Here is an 18,154-nt window from a genome sequence, read left to right as displayed (position 1 = left end):
ACAGTCGCACTATAAAACACTATAATTCACAACGAACGTCTCATGTGCTCGACTCAACTGTCAATTACACATTGTTGCCGCCAGTTCTTGGCGGCTTATATATACAAGACTATCGCATATCTAGTAGCCTCTCGAGGTTTCATGAACATTCTAGAAGCACATGACGTGTTACTAGCGTCACGTGACCTCCGCTGTCGTAACAGTACATTTAAAAGTACACTCACTGAAATTTAACTTTAAAACAATTATAGCACATGTAATAAAATAACATTTCTAAAAGTGTATAACACTTCATGATGATTATCTCCACAACATTATAATCAAATTATAATAGTGGAAAGTTCTGTTGTTAATTAAGCACAAAGATACATAATGGGCTAACTCTGCTCTGTCTACTGTCAGTATCTAAACATTTAAATCAGGGGAAACAGTGCAAAGTAATCTCTAAAACATTTATATTTCTATGAAGCTGCTTAGGCCTTGAAAGTTGAGTCGGAATCACTAAAGGTCGAAAGTTTTAATTAGTTGCTGAAATGGCTGGTATAAGCTTTTGAGTTTTCAAGCAAATTGATCATGCAGTATTTTTCATCAAAGAAAAGGCAGTAAAACATAAGTGTTTAAACCTTTTCCACACCACACAGCACCTTTCAGAAGTTTCGAGCACAGCAGCATATTAAGTTTCAAAATGTAAGCAAAAATATCTATATACTAAAACTCTGAGATTGTTTGTTTGTCTGTAATTAAATACAGCAAAAATGGCACACAATAGCACCATATTTGTAATAAAATGAGAATAGAAACAGAATCAAACAAGTTTCGTTAAAATCGGGCTACAGGTTACTAAGTTAGCGCAGTTTTTCGGGTCACTTTAATGAAAATTTCTAGCATGAGTAATTTTACAACACACTACCGTTCGCGCTCCTTACAAACTTCTGATGACAAAAACAAGATCTTGAAGAATTTCTCAATAATGTGCCTAGGTTATGGTAGGTAATTAGAAGAAAAAAATAAAGTGTTACTGTTTCTTATTTGTAGAAAGTTTAAGAGGAAAGACAACATCATAATGAACTAATTCATCACAATACATGAAAACTCTGACTTCACTTTTTTTGAAAAATTAAATGGTCTTTCCTTTTACTCCTGATCAAAATTAAAAATATTTTCTTGAATTATCAATAACACGAATGGATTGAAATTATCTCAAAATAAACCTTCATTTCGGTGCAATATTGAAATTAGCTTGAATTTTTCATAACCTCTGAATAGTGGGTGACCCAATGGGTCACGAGTGGTCTAGTTAATTCTAAACTTATTTCACCAATTTTATAACCAAAAGATATTTCAAATTTGATTTTTTGTCATTTCAAACATTTTTTAGACAATTTACAAAGAATAACAAAAAAATATATTCAAACATACATTTCTGCACAGTTCTGAGGATTCTTGTTTGTACACAGCACTTAATATATTTGTTTAACATTTTTCAGCCGATCTCAAAGCATAAATTTATATTTCATAGGAAACTACCATCCCTTGAGAATACACTTATCCAAGTCTTGTTTCTCTCATAATTTCCATTCTCTATAAGAGGTGTTATTAATATAGGCCCACCTTTCTTGTGATGTCACTGCATGTGTCTGAACAATTACTAACGAAGCCCAACTTTGAAAATATCTTCAGCACAAAGTTAATTATCCTTAAGTAAATTATAAACTATGTCAATTTAATGTATATAAAGCAGTGCTAACAGTAAATTATGGAAATTGTGGGAAATTGACTATAGAGGTCTTTTACAGAGTGGAACAAACAAATCTAATGACAAGTTTAGAAGATTTATAAACAAACCACAGATCTGAGAATTTTTTTATATTTCTTCAGATTTTATTTCAATTCCCAAGAAAGTTCTTGCATTAAATCATATTTGTTTCCAAACTATGGGAATTTTCCTCTGTGGCAATATGTTAAAAGCTTAGTAAGGACTAGCAAGTACAGTAGGCAGCAGCAAAATATTCCAAGAGCTCAAATCCTTAGTTATTGAATATCATTTTTTAGTTTATCATATTAAAACACTGTAAATAAATTAAAGAACTTCTATTTACTGAAAAAAAAACTTATTTGACATATATGTGTCTCGAACAAGAATATTTTTAGTAAATATAATGTTACCTAGCCTAACAAGGGTAATAACGATGCCTTTGTCACAGATGAGATCATAAGTTATCAATAAATATTTGTCAGTTTTGCGATTTATAGCCAGAAGTGGTGATTGCTGCAACTTCGAAAATAAAGTACCAAAATAAGTACTGAATATCTTTCAAATTAAAATTGACTAGATATATCTAGTAGACATTTTTGATAAAAAAATTAATTTTTACAGTTTTTTTCAAACGTTTTGAAATTTTAATGTAAAAAAATTATTGAAAATTAAATCAATTAACATTAATTTTTCTAATCTGAAACTAGATACTACTTAGAAAGTTTTTACTAAGTTTTCTGCAACATGGTTAAATATTTCAACTGTGAGAAGGAATAAATCGAAGGATATCAATAATACTTTACCAGTCTGAAAATGGTTAAACAAGATTATGTAAAAACAGAATTACATCCAAACTAAAAATATCAAATACAGAGAAACTCACCCACGTTCTGTACAGTATCAGCTAGTCTTTCGGGGTTATCAGTTAAATGCCGAAGAATCTGTTTAAAAAATTATTTTATGAAAAATGGTTGCTTTGACATACTACATATCAGTGTTTTACTTAAAATTCATATACTGGTTTTTAATAAGTGTATTACATAATCCAATAAAAATATCACAAATAAGCAATTATGAAGATTACAATTAAATGATGTAAAAGTAAAGACACAATAATAAAGACAATCTTGAAAGAAAAATGACCACTAAAACTTAAGTAACAGATATACTAATGAAGATACCCTAGAAACAGAAGACGTAACTAGTAATTCTACTTCTCAAAGTAACTTACGTATGGCTAGGTACTTTCCCTATATACTTACTCATGGCCAGTTATTTTCTGTAACTAAATCTAAGTATTGTTAGCTACCAAGTCTTAATAGTTTTAAGTATATGGAGCTTTTTTTCTTTCTATATAGCTTCTAAATATCTCTAGTTATTTTTTTCAAAATACCTTAAAAGCAAAGCCAGCTACTGCCTCAAAGTAACTTTACGTATAGGTAGGTACATTTTCAAAATAGCTTATAAGTATTTTTTACAAGTAGCTTCCCCAAAGTTACTCAAAACATTGCAAAACTGCACATACTCAAACAGGTAATATGAAAATAAATTCAACTTATCATCAAACAAAATTGCAACATATTATTCTGACAATACTATCATCCTGAAGCTACTTGTGTACAAAAATACAGTGTGTTAATACAACAATAAACTAACCAACAATGATTTATAAGCATAACAAAAATTATTTGATACAGAGAACCTACTACCTGTTTCACTAGAATATTGGCCTTTCTTCAAGTATGATATATATCTAAGTATACATGGTTTATACATAAAATCAAAATATTTACACAAGGATAAAAGATGGAGGTATTTATGATACATAGGAACGTTGTCACATAACAGCTGTTAAATTTCAGAGTATATGACTTTAAAAAAAGGGGGCAGTGCTGGTCAAGTGTGTGTGAACAAAAGCTAAATGAATAACTCAGCTAAACTGTATTGATGTTACTAGGACCACTGTCACGACTTAGTGAAAAATCACCTGTCTTAATATTTTTTATTATGTCTAAACAATCTCTCTCTCTTTTTTAAGATGGTGTAGGAGAAAAAATTTATCCCAAAGTATTTTCATTCCAACTGACAACGTGTTACGGCACATTTCTCAGATTAACCTGTACACATTTGACCTAGGTGTTCTTGTCATCTGATTTCCAAGGTACACAAGGTTTGTACAATATATTTCTTTCTGCATTCACATGGTACACTTGCTTTTATTCCTTCAGTAAATCTTTCATGGTAGGTAATAAATGGTAGGGTTAAATAGAGTTTTTACATAAGTTTGTATGCTACTGAGAGCAAAAACAAGAGGGCTAATATAAGTACTATATTTCGTTTTTCATGTATATTCTTTATTTATTAATTTAAAAGTATCTAAAATGTAAAATTTAGAAACTTATTACGTTAGGTAAGGTTAGATTAGATTAAATAGATTAGGTAAGATTATTAAACAAAAATTATAAAGTTCTTCATGAGGTATGCTCACGAGCAGTTTGTGTCATATCATTTGATACACTAACATGAGCTATGCATTCACAGAGTAATTTACAACTTGTGTGGCAGGATTATTAATTAGACACAATTCAAAGGCCAATAAAAGTATGTATAAACAGATGTATATTGTTACTAGCTTTAACCTATTTAGGATAAACAAATATAGTTTCATGTTACAATTTCAAGATGGAAAAAAAAGGATAATTTAGATATATTTCATATTTTTTATGGTGGTTAAGAGATCTGGCAAATTCACCAACCTTGTATAAAGTTAGTGTAGAGAAAATAACAAAATATAGGTTTACTAAAAAAAAGTTTGATATTTATTTAGGAAGTTTTAGATGTTATGCAATTATTTGAAAATTCTCAGATGAACAAAAATATTTTTAAATATTAACATAAAACCACTCTGAACTCAGAGTAGTCATCACTCTGACTCCATATATTCATGGACAAATCTTTAGTAAAAAATACTTAATTTAAAAATATGATTTTTTGTGTACAAAAGACTTGTAATATTCAACGAAAGTTTGCCACATTTTGTGAAGATATATAAAACATATTAAAAGTTATAGTATGGAAACTCTGTTGGTTACTTTAAGGTTACAAGGTCAGTCACATCAACTGACCATGTGAAAAGCTCTGTCTATGATAGGGTTAAAATCTCTAGATAGTCCCTCATTGTTGGTAGAACATTTTAAAGCATGGTTTGCTCAGGTAAAATAGGAGGACATTTTTTGTGAGAAGATCTTGTGTGCAGTAGCATTCTGATAGCATGGGGGTTTTCTGAAATGATCAGTTTATTGTTTCCTCTTTTTACATTAACATTTAACAAAAGAGAAGAACTACCATAATCTACTTTTAAAAATTACAACATCTGGCTTCCTGCTATTTAAAAATTCTATAAACTGAAGTAGACTATTTTTTACAATGTCACCATACACTAAAAGTATAATCAATGTATCTTAACAGTGAATTTATTCCCAAAGTGTTCTTCCAGAACTAAATGTAAAGATCATCAAGTATGAAAGAAAGGAATATCTCCTTTTAAGGTCACTGTTTTGTTTGTACAACTGACTATTGTAGGGAAAATAAATAGTTGTTCACAGTGTTCTTTTAGGCTGATTAGGTGATTTATATCAATAGAATAGAAACCATCTTGTTCTAGTTTAGTTCTTAAATGAAATAAAGACTGTTCAACTAGTATTAAAGTATTATCAAATAATATATTTTATATCAAAAAATACTGAAATATCTTCTTGATATAATCCATAATTTTTTATTCTATCCATAGAGTCTAGAGGAGGTAGTCTTAAGCAAAGCATTTAATCTCTTAACTAAGAACTTAGCAAAATTTTGTACTGATTAGGCACAATAATGAATAGCATTCTTGTGAATCTTATTCAGGGTATAAAAAATGAGAAAAGATGGAGAAATTATTTGGTTAGTAGTGAGAACAATGCAATCTTAGCTTAAAGCATTTATGTTAGATTCTGTGGTAGCAGCAATATGTTCAACTGGTAAAGTTCTATGTTTTACAAAAAAGTTTACAATAAATTTAAAATGCTGTAAAATTTTCTAATTCATGTAAAACACTGCAACAGAACAACTCACCATTCACAAAACATGGCAAAAACTGCAAATGGCCATTCACAAAACATGGCAAAACTGCAAATGGCCATTCATGAAACATGGCAAAACTGCAAATGGCCATTCATGAAACATGGCAAAACTGCAAATGATCATTTACCAAACATGGCAGAACAAATGTATCTGAACAGGTCTAGGAAAACAACAATCGTGCTCCAATGGTGGTTCAGGGTACTACTACGGAAGTCTTATTCAAAAAAGAAAAATTAAGATATATCGTAACCTAACCACAACAATGACTTGTAACGGTGTAATTCTGAATATTTTATGATAAATTAAAGCTAAATCTAGCTCCATATAGGATAAAGAAGTAACAAATTGTAACTGAAGAAAGCCACTAACCTGAGTAAAGTAGACCTGTAACTTATGGAACTTTGTAAAATTTTAGTCATTTTATTTTGACATGACACAATTTTATTAATCATCTAAAATACATAAAAATAGGTGAGATTTTGCAATATGAATTTTGTAGATTGTATACATGATTTCAAGCAAAAATACATCTTTTGTTTAAATATATATACATATATATACATATATATATATGTATGTATTTTTTTACATCTAGAGTTATTATAACTCTTCAAAGTAATTCAAAACTTAAAATGCTCATCTACTTTTCTAAATAGCAGCATATAAAAAACTCATTGAATATTAGTTACATCACCAAACAATGTCTGAAGTCTAAGAATATCACAAGAGCTTTTAAGTGAATTAAAAATGTAACAGACCTTCAATGTTGATTCTAAATCTCCAGTGTTTTTGCAGGATGTGGCTAACACCTTTGTTAGTAAGATGGCATTCAATCTGACAGGGTACTGCTCAACTGGAAGTTACAAAGCATTTCAAGCTTCTTGATATTATTCTCAATATTGAAGCATTTAAAAAAATCACAACTACCTTTACTTTTCTTCTATCATATTCTAGTTAATACACTACAGCTTAATCTTGTATTATGGATTTATCGATATACAAGACAAATTAAGGATTTATTGTATCTATTGCGAAGCACAAGATTTTAATCAATACAACAGAAATTAGTTCTTGTTATGTGTACCCTAAAGACAAAAACAAGAAATATTACTGACACCAATCTTGTTGTAACTTGATATCATTAAATGTTTTCTATGTGAATTTCTACTAAGAAAACCATGACTAATTAATTGTAGTTTTCTCATTTGTGAATTCTAGTTACACAGCAAACTTATCTGTGAATATTACTATTAAATACTTTTAAAATATCTATGCTTATGTAGCTTGCTTAGAATAAATAATGATCAAACAAACACTGAACATATCATCAATTTTTTTAAATTATAGGGAAATAAGACACAATATAGGTTAACTTACTCGAAACTGCAGCTTGTGAAGTTTCATTTTTTTCAAGAAGAATATAGATCAAGGGATTTATAACAGAACCTACAGTCATGCCAAGTTCCTGTATAAATAAATAATTACAACAAACAAACATATCAATTCTCCACCAAATCAGTACACATTTCTTGTGATTCATTTCAAGAATATGGTTTATTGTTAATGCCAAAACAAATTTGTAAATTTAACATAACATTTTTCAAATTTATTTTCAAACAAACTAATCTACTTTTGATAATATGAGGAAACTAAATAGTAACACTAATATACAAAAAACATACTTTATAGTAAAAACACTAGATAGAAAGAAATATCAGAATTTTTATCACTGCATTATAAAAAGGTTTTTTTTGAGTGAAAACATGAGTTCATTCAGAACAGTTATAATATTTCTCAACCGGCATAAAAGATTTATCCATTTAAAAACGATATATTTTGAATTTCTCATATACATGTGAAAAGAGAACAAATAAACCTCAAGGATAAAAGTAAAACGTAATACCTTCATTTTTTCAACTACTATGTTAGTATCACTAATGTTGAGACTAGGTAAAACATAGTCTGTTAATGTTTCATAGTTAGCTGGACAACCATATTCAATCATTTTTTTCAGGACAGAATAGATTGCTGAAAGAACAGTAAAATTATACATTTAATGTAGTATGTTTATTATTATTCATAGTAACAAAATACAAAGTGATACATGAAATTGGTTTCACAATAAAAATATGTATTGAAAGTAATTTCACCCCTAACTCTATTATTTAGACTCAAGTTCTGCTCTGGATAATCTATCAAATAATTTATACATCTTTGACATCATACACTGTTACACATGTTTACAAATACACTATATGTTGATACAGACATGTTGATATACAGTAAATGTTGTTATACATTATTTTTCATAAGTGTATATTTAAAATAGTTTAATTCAATAACCAACTAAAATTCTAGAACATTTCCACTTCTTTCTTTGACAAGTCTAAAGTATCAAATTTTGGAACCATATATAAAATCACAGAAATGAAGGTTTTCAAATAAGATAATGTTCCCTTCAGTGTTAAAGTAATTCTTAAACTTTTCTGATGCAATTTTTCACAGATTCAATTTAACCAACACCATGAGTGTGTCAGTGTAATTATAATAACATCAAACATTATTATGGATTAGAACAGTGCACTGCTTATTACCCACATTTTAAGCTACTGAGCAGTGTCCAACGGATGTGATTATGTATGCTTAGAGTGATGGTACTGTCAATTTTGTAAAAATGCTATTGACTGTATTTCTCATGGAAAATGAGAAAAATCATCATACGAATACATCATAAAGGAAGAACATTTTCAAAAAGCTGCAAACCAAACAATTTTTTTATGACTAAGTATGGCTGTGAAATAGTCACGTTCTTGTTGTTTTACACTGAACATTTTGTAGACACAGAAGTTTGATATTCTTAAATATGAAATATCCTTTTCAAAGAACATCATAGAACACACTCTAAAATTATTTCATTGGGTAAATTTTGAAGACATTCTGCTACATACAATTAGATTAAAAATATATAATATCTAAAAACCATAAAATTTCTTCTTGTGCAAGATAGGAAATATGAAAAGATGTATAATATTTCAAACTTTTACCATTTTCATCCTTCTGTCTAGACAATGCTATGAAAATTGGCCAAAAATAATGACATCGTACAGGTATTTCCTGTGGAATAAAAAATTACTGAAGCCTTATATTTTCACTAAAAGCAATAACTTTGTTTTATCAGTCATTTCAAACAATCATGTATTTTGATATTTCAAATGATTTTACAAGAAATTTAGTTAACACTAATTCTTTCAGGCAGAAGTATTAATACACAACATTTTTCATGTTAAGTAAAAAATTAAACATAATTTGATTACATTAACGCTACACAGAAAGGAAACTACCAAAGAAGTCTTGGAATACGCAAATACAAAAGGGCAATTGATGGATATTTGTAGGAAAAAAAATATGCATTGTTTTGGGTATATAAATAGGTCTAAGATAAAGTTGGCAGTAATCCTGATGAATAAAATTGAAAGAAGAAGAGCAATGGGCAGGCAAAGGTTCACCTGGCTCAGTGATATGAGAAAATGTATGGAAAATGAAAAGTTTGTGAAGGAATCGAGAAACAAAGAACAAATGATATTAATAGTCATCAACACTTAGAAATGGGGAGGACACTATGATTGATCACATTAATGCTAAGTTTGAAACAGTAACACTAAAATGTTTCTAAGATATCAAGTACAGACTTTAACAGTGGCTTAATTTTTATAGCAATTTGGAAGTATAATTTTTTCTTTAAAATATTTCCAATTTTATTTAATAAGCATCATATGGAAAATAATATTACTGTACAAGTTAAATGAAACTTTTCATATTAAACAACTTTCTGTACCTCTTTATGCAATTCATCAATAAACTGAAGAGCATGATCTGAAACAATACACATTAAATACAATTAATATATACACCGAAACAATACAACAATGTACACATTGATTAAAACAATACACTTATTTGAAATTAAATAGCCTTGAAGGGTCCTAACAAATAATCCAAAATCACAACTGCATGAGGCATGTGTATTTAAAGCATATGATGCAAAACAATGAATATTTTAAAGAAATTAAATATCTGCTACATTTCCTTATAAAAAATGAGACAATATTATATGTCAATTATATCATAAAAGCTTACAAACAATTACCCTAAACTTTATAAAATAACAAACAATAAAACTATTGACAATCAATAATGTTATGCTTTTTCTACAATAATTCCATTCTTGAAATGAATGCTAAGAGCACTGGTTGTCAAGTATCACAACAGATTAGCAACACTCTCAAAGAAACAGTAGCTTTTATTGTGTATTTCTCATCTAAGCTAAGATTTTTATTACAATAAGATAAAAATATTAAACTTAATACTTTAATCACATATTTAAATTTAAAAAATACAAGTTTGGCTATTTCATCAGTTCTCTAATATTAAAAATAAATTACTATGGACCTAGCTTTGTTACTTTATTGTATAGCTATAATATACTTTCATATACAAGTTCTTAAATTCTTTTAAGTTGTAATTTTCAATTTATCATTTCACTTGTGTTGCTTTATACTGGAGTTAATAATAATTGGACTGTATAATATTAAAAGTCTGAGCAAACTCTACTGTTATCTTTACACTCAGAACATGACTTGAAAAGTTTAACAGTGCAGCTAAGCTTTAGGTTCTCATAATTCATACTTTCAACTCAAAAACATGAAGAAATAACTTCAGTATGTGCAAATAAAGTTTAAACTTTCATCTACAATTTCTGCTGTGATACAAAAGAAATTCTTTAGAGAGACGATTCACAGATCAAAAGTTTGAAGAGTTCATTCCAGTATAAAAAGTAAATCAATAAATACCTGTTTTTTGATAAACTAAAGTATTTTCAGTAGCTTTAAGCACTGATGTTTCATTCAGTCCCGATTTTTTCATGTCCTTACAAATATCAAGGATCTTTGAAGGAGCCTGCAGTGAGTGGAAATAAAAATACTTGTTATGACTAAAAAATTTCACATTTACTATGGCATATATTTTTCTTCCCAGAGTCATTAATTATCTTTAAATTATTATAAATGTTAAAAAGCATCTTTATAAGAGAAGATTAACAATGATGTCTAATTATAATTTTTTTAGTTTGCAAGCAAGTAAGATTTTAATGACCAAAATTATACTGATAGTAAAACGGTACATACCACTTCACACCGTACCATCTGTCGAATAAAAAAATTGCCTGCTGGAGCAAGATTTCCATCTGGCAAGGAAGTGCGTGGCATTGTCTTTAATAACTTGTATCCAACATCTTCTTGTTTGTTATTGACTAGTTTCAAAATAATATTGATGCAGTCCTGGTTGTATCCTGCTAATTTTCTAATTTTTCCTAATACCTAAAAACAAATGATGCATTGTATAATTTTTTTTTTCTTGATTCAACCTAAACTAAATTTACAACAAAAAAAATTGTTTTGTAAAAAAACTGTTCACATTTTAAGTCAAAATAAATATTTTCTGTCTAAAGACAAGTTGATATTTCAAATCAAGTGTCAGCCATCTGGCAACATGTTAATGTTTTATATCATGTGTCATCTGTCTGGATATAGATGGTATTTTAAATCAATTATTTATCAGAAAACTAATATCACTATTTAAAAGACTCAGAAACAAGCATAGCATTTCTGATGATAGTTTTTCCAGAAATGTTCATATTTTCATGTACCTCATCAACATACATGCTGTGTCCATTCACTGCTAGGGTATATACAATATCTAAGATATCTTTATCCATAAGATATACATCATTATTTTCAGCTTCTTGAAAAATGTTTTTCATTTCATCAATCAGGCCTTTTTCCGCATAGCCACAAAGCAATGCACAATACGTATCACAGCCTGGCTCCAGCTGGGCATTTCTAAGTTAAAAAAAATACAGAAAAATAAGTTTTATTATTTCTAAAAAAAAAAGCTTGTCAACTGTATAAATTGTTGAACAAGTATTTCATTTTAAGTAAAATTGAGAAACCATGTACTGAAATCCTTAATGTTTGAGAAAAATGCAATCAACTAAACAAAAATATCATTAACTCAATGTGACCACTTGGGTTATTCAAAAGTGCTTTACAAGCAAGTGCCAGGTCATTAACCATTTAGTTTAACCGGTAAAGCAGACACCTAGCACATTCAAGCCAGGAAAATCACAAAAAAATAAAATTACCACCTTAAAACTCTACAAGCTATTTGTTTCTAAATTTTCAATGACAATTATGAAATCAAATTATCAAGATAAACTCAGTAAGCATATTTTGGAAAAGTAAGATGACTTCAAATCAAATCCTTAACAATATTTAAAAATGTATTCATCATTATATTTCACAGATTTAACTTAAAAATAAAAAATAAAAGTTATTTCAGAGAAAGTCAAAAACAATTTATTAGTTTTAAATAAGAGAATACTGAAAATGATTAAAAAAAATTAAACACAATATGTAAGATGCAGGAACCATTAACCCTTTCCAGCCTTATCTTTTTTCTTACAAAGGCAAATTATGATATCAGGTTCTGAAAATCTCTCTTCCCTAAATGTACCTACAAAATAAAATTATAGCTGAAGTACTGAGTTTTCAATATTTCTTTTCATCTATGTTTTTGTAATGCTAGTTTTGAAGAAGATAATTTTAAAACATTTAAACTGTTAACCCTAATTTTGATTAAGTACAATGTATGTATTAAAATTTTACTCTAAATAATGATAGAAAGGTATTTATAAACAGGAGCAACTTTTAACTTTGAGCGATATACTGTTTCAAACATCATAGAATTGTTAAAAAACAAAAAAACTTACCTCATTACTTCTAAAATATTCTTAGCATTTTCCATGTCACTGGAAATAAATTCAACAGTTTAAAATAATCAATAATAAACTTCCACATAAATATCTAAATCATCTGAAATATTGATATTCTGAAAGAAAGAAAAAAAACTGAAGCTTGTGAAGAAAATATCTTATAAATCCTTTAATCCTATGGAGAATCTTTCACATTTTTAACTGCAATAGTAGAAGTTATTATTTAAAATCAATACCAGAAACTGAAAAAAATAATGAAAACAATTTCTCTTGCACTCTTTGTATAAAAACTTTTAGGAATACTTCTCACCTTTTAATCAAAACAACAACAAAATTCCTAAAAACAGTCAAAGTGCTTGATCACTGTTTAATTATTAATTTAAAAGTTTAGACATGTTTCTCATGTACCTCACTACTCAAAGGTATATATATATATATATTTAATCTATCATTTCTAATAATAAAAAAAAATGTTCATTAAAGGTTCATAATATCACAAAGCAATGAAATAGAATGAAAATATAATTTTCAGCAAGTTAGCTGTTGTAGATGCTAGCAATATGTTACAAATTTCTACCTCTACATCATTGCAGGTAAGTTCTTTTATTTGAAAGTAGAACTAATGCTTGCAGGGAATTTTATGTAAATGAATTGTTACTCGTGTTTTATGGAGGACTAACTGAGTACAAAATGTGCAAATAGCAGAAAAAATAAAACAAACTGTATTTTCACTGCTTCCTCTCAGTGATTGTTCCACCTAGTGCAGTTAGTGATCTGGACTGGTGCCATTTCTAGCACCATTGAAGAAATAGGAGGGTTTGTGTATCACAATGTTTACATCTTCATCTCTGTGATTGTTTTGCCCAGTAAAGTTAGTGATCTTGATTGGCTATATTTCTAGCAACATTTAGATCTAGAGAGGTTTTAAGTGTCACGAGAGTTTTATATCTTCATCTCTCTAACTCTTTCACCTAGTGAAGATAGTGAACTGGATAGCAGATGTTTCTAACATTATTTGGATCTAAAGAGGGTTTATGTGTCCAGTGGTGTAACTACAAAAGATGCTCACCATTAAAAGCATTTCGGCCAACTACATTTATTCCCCTTGTCACCAGTCTTAAGTTTATCAGACCTTTCATGTCCCCCTGCAACTGTTTTGGCATACTTATGCCACTGTACATGTCATTATATGGTTACATCATCATACGTGATATTTCTCGCAGTACTTAGATCTAGAGAATGTTTAAGTATCAGAGAATAGTTACATTATCTAGACTGGTGATATTTCTAGCAGTATTTAGATCTAGAGAATATTTAAGTGTCAGAGAATAGTTACATTATCTAGACTGGTGATATTTCTAGCAGTATTTAGATCTAGAGAATATTTAAGTGTCAGAGAATAGTTACATTATCTAGACTGGTGATATTTCTAGCAGTATTTAGATTTAGAGAATATTTAAGTGTCAGAGAATAGTTACATTATCTAGACTGGTGATATTTCTAGCAGTATTTAGATCTAGAGAATATTTAAGTGTCAGAGAATAGTTACATTATCTAGACTGGTGATATTTCTAGCAGTACTTAGATCTAGAGAATGTTTAAGTGTCAGAGAATAGTTACATTATCTAGACTGGTGATATTTCTAGCAGTATTTAGATCTAGAGAATATTTAAGTGTCACAGGATGGTTACATCATCATCTCTGTAATTGTTTCAAACAGTATAATTAATGATTTAGATTGGTGCTATTTCTAGCTGCATTTGGATCTAGAGTAGGTTTAAGTGTCACGGAATGTTTACACCTTTCTCTCTCCAACTGTTTCACTCAGTAAAGTTTGTGACTTTAGAATTAAACTCAGACCCAAATATGAGGCTAATACAACAGAATGTGTTATGCAATGCTATCAGAGCCACATATCTCTTACAGGTAAAAGTATTTGCATATAACACCAGACTGTGTAGTTTTTTAAAAGACATAAACCCAGACATGGTGTTACATGTAAATAACAAGAATAAATATCATCACGAGACATTATGTGTTGTATATAGATGCAGAATGGTCTTTTAGAAAAGCAGAAAGCATAAACTAGAGGAAATTAAATTCTAAGAATCCACGGGTGAGAGCATAGCAGAATATTTCACAACATTTTAACCACACTACATCTGATGCATTTAGTGCCAACGAGGCCTTTTGGACAATATTAGGGCTCATTGGGCTGGCTAAAATATGACAGACATGATAGTGGTCTCAATGTTATACATTATATATCTCATAAACTTTCAAGAACACAAACTGTTAGGGTGTGAACCAGATTAAGTAGGTAATTATTATCAATTTTTAATTAGTTCATTTTGAAATCAGAATGTTAGGTAATAATAAATAATGCATGTTTATATATACAATTAAAAGGAATACAAAGTTAAAATTCTTACACAATGAATAATTATTAAAACAGGTACTTGTTCTAAAAAAAAGCCTACATATGTTTTGGTGTTCTATGACACAACATTCAGGAGTAAAGGTATGGTTGGGACTTATATACCAACATAATCATTTTCATTCCTATAATACCATCTAGGCTTAAACTACCCAGAGTTACAAAACATCATTCCATTATTTTATTATATCTAGACTTAGACCAGCTTCCTTGTTTAATAAAATATCTTCGTCTTTTTTTTAATTTCAATAGTTTCTCCAATATTTAATTCAATTTTAAATTCCACCCAAATTATCAACTTAGTGTTACTCCAGTCTATAATATAGGATGTTCCTGCCACATATTATGCTAATACCTTTGCTTGAAGTGAATGAAATTTTAAAGCTTACCCATGAGTGTGTGTCAAATGCATATTTTAAGGTGGACAATAAATTTTTAAACAGATTAAATATTTAGTGATGGGGTCTCCCCTGTCCCCCCCTTTTATGTTCAATTTTGAAATTAGGATGTGTTCAACACATCTGAAATGAAACCTTTAGTGTGGTTAAGTTATGTACATGACATATTTTTGGTGTGGCAGAATGACATTGAGACTTTACTGGAATTTGAAAAACATATTAATTTGATTAGTCCTACTATCAGATTTATATTAGAGATGGAAAAAGAAGGTCAGATAAATTTCCTGTAATGACTGTCAAAAAGGATAATGGACAACTCTCAACTTTTGTAACTGTAACTTTTTAAATGTGCACAGAATTTTGCAGATTATCAGTAAAGATTACAAAGCATTCTTATAAAAAGTATTAGATTTTTAATTAAGTTTGAACATTTTTTGATTAATTATTTGCTCATACATTTTTTATTTTCAAATATTGACTATCCGACATACAAAGTAATTTTGATTTTAAGATTAAAAAATACTTTTATGCATCATAAAATTTTCAACTTTCACATGCAAAATCTCCATAATCTCCTAATATCCTCCAGATAATTATCAAACGTTTTATTTAGAAAATAACTATATTTTATCTGTTATTTTCACTATTATATCTTTGTATGGGTTTAGTCGATTCTACTAACTTCGTAACCACCATAAAAAGATATGAAATAGATGTAAATTAAGTTTTTTTTGTTCTAGAATTACTACAAATTATAACACAATACCACTAATGTTTAATCTAAATAGCTTAAATCTCATACATTTTTCATATATAAAAAATTTATCATTTTTATTTTATTGACCTTTCAATAGTGTCTGACTAACGTTACAGAAGCTGAATGACATGGCACACATGCACTCATGTTACCATATCCAACAATATAAAACTGGCCTTTACAAAGTGATCAGTCTTACCTTTGTTCTAGTGGACCAGTATTTTGTAAAATGCAGTCACATTTCAGTTATATAATAAATTATGTATGCATATACATTATTATTATTTACAAATAAATTCTTAAATTTCAGTTATTTTTCTTAAAACATAGAACAGTAAATAAAGAAGTATAGAATATTATTCTTTGTACTTGTTTGCGGTGTGCCATAATTTGTTAAGCCTTATCAAATTTCAAATGTGGAGAATGTAAATCAAAATTTTTTTTTAGGTTTTACATATGCATTTCGAAATAACAAAAAAATCCTAAATTACTATATAAATACCACAGAATTCCACTATAATTTATTAGGCTAAGCTGTATTTGGGTCTAAAAAAATATGATTTTTTGAGCTTAATAATGTCTTACTTACCACTTGAAATCTACCATGAAAAGAAAGGGTTTCCTGAGTAAATACTTTGCAAAGGCTCAGAGAACCATCTGCTGGACATTCTGAGCTTTCAATTGATTATTCACACATCATAGACAGAAGTAGGTGTACATAAGTGTTTCCAAAAATGGAAAGAGTTGAGCGGGGCCACTATGTTTGATTCCTTAAATCTAGTGATATCTCAGCAAATAGAAAAGAGAGGAGGTTCTTATTTTATATTCTAGCTTGTTAATATCAGTAATTTGAGTTACCAATTTTTAAGAAACTACAGATTTTTGTATTTGGATATCATAAACATATAATCTGAACCAATGCTGCATTCAACATACCACATGACACACATAAATCAATATTTAGGATATTTTTTAATATTTACTTCTAAATTAAGAAATTAGCTAATATATAGTACTAAAATTTGAATTATAGTCTACAATTTGATACCAAACTTATTGATATACATTCATAAAATAGGCATTCAATAAAATTTTGAATGTAAGTCTACAAACATGATGACATGGCCTTTGACCCATGACCATAGGAAGACCCTTCAGACCCATCTCGATAAGGTTAAATAACCAATTTTTTAAATTAAAATTGTAGAAAAAAATTAAATATTTTATTTTTCTGAAACTAGAGATAGAGGATATAAACCCAAAAATACTGACAGATGCATCATTAAACATTTCTATAAGTTAAGAATGTTAGATCATGTACAAAGTTAGAAGGAAAATGTAAAGTTCATAGCATGAGAGTTTGCCATATGTTCCAGGCTTATCTACAAAAATAGGTAATATAATGTCAAAATACAAATAATGCACTGTAATGGCTTGAGACGGCTTGAATGGGTAATGAAGAAAAACTTTAATATAAGTTTAACATAACAGCAAATGTACAACGTTTCGACAATGATGATGACAAAACCTTGTCGAAACTTGTACATTTGCTGTTATATTAAAGTTTTTCTTCATTACCCATTCAAGCCGTCTCCAGCCATGACTACTTAGTAAACTTATCTAACGACTACTTAGTAAACTTCTCTAACGACTAATTTGTAAACTTCTGTAACGACTATTTAGTAAACTTCTGTAACGACTACTTGGTAAACTTCTGTAACGACTATTTAGTAAACTTCTTTAACGACTACTTAGTAAACTTCTCTAACGACTACTTAGTAAACTTCTCTAACGACTACTTAGTAAACTTCTCTAACGACTACTTAGTAAACTTCTCTAACGACTACTTAGTAAACTT

At 28.8% G+C, this 18,154-nt stretch overlaps 1 protein-coding gene across 1 annotated transcript in view; it reads right to left on the bottom strand.

The window, feature by feature from the left end:
• The window catches only part of LOC106468383 (leucine-rich PPR motif-containing protein, mitochondrial-like), a gene marked incomplete at its 3' end in the record, with an annotated part of 92,970 nt that overhangs the window by 43,462 nt on the left and 31,354 nt on the right, over positions 1-18,154 (bottom strand). The window contains exons 5-14 of the mRNA XM_022396725.1: positions 12,702-12,740; positions 11,580-11,772; positions 11,059-11,250; positions 10,726-10,831; positions 9,711-9,748; positions 8,920-8,989; positions 7,779-7,903; positions 7,253-7,340; positions 6,634-6,728; positions 2,640-2,697 (exon numbers count right to left, since the gene is read on the bottom strand). Of these exons, the coding sequence (XP_022252433.1) occupies positions 2,640-2,697; positions 6,634-6,728; positions 7,253-7,340; positions 7,779-7,903; positions 8,920-8,989; positions 9,711-9,748; positions 10,726-10,831; positions 11,059-11,250; positions 11,580-11,772; positions 12,702-12,740 (1,004 nt within the window). The remainder of the gene's footprint in view (positions 1-2,639; positions 2,698-6,633; positions 6,729-7,252; positions 7,341-7,778; positions 7,904-8,919; positions 8,990-9,710; positions 9,749-10,725; positions 10,832-11,058; positions 11,251-11,579; positions 11,773-12,701; positions 12,741-18,154) is intronic.

The sequence above is a fragment of the Limulus polyphemus genome, unplaced genomic scaffold, assembly GCF_000517525.1.
Source record: "Limulus polyphemus unplaced genomic scaffold, Limulus_polyphemus-2.1.2 Scaffold2987, whole genome shotgun sequence".
Taxonomy (NCBI): domain Eukaryota; kingdom Metazoa; phylum Arthropoda; class Merostomata; order Xiphosura; family Limulidae; genus Limulus; species Limulus polyphemus.
The sequence above is the reverse complement of the archived record's forward strand: the minus strand, read 5'-3'. Positions and strand labels throughout refer to the sequence as shown.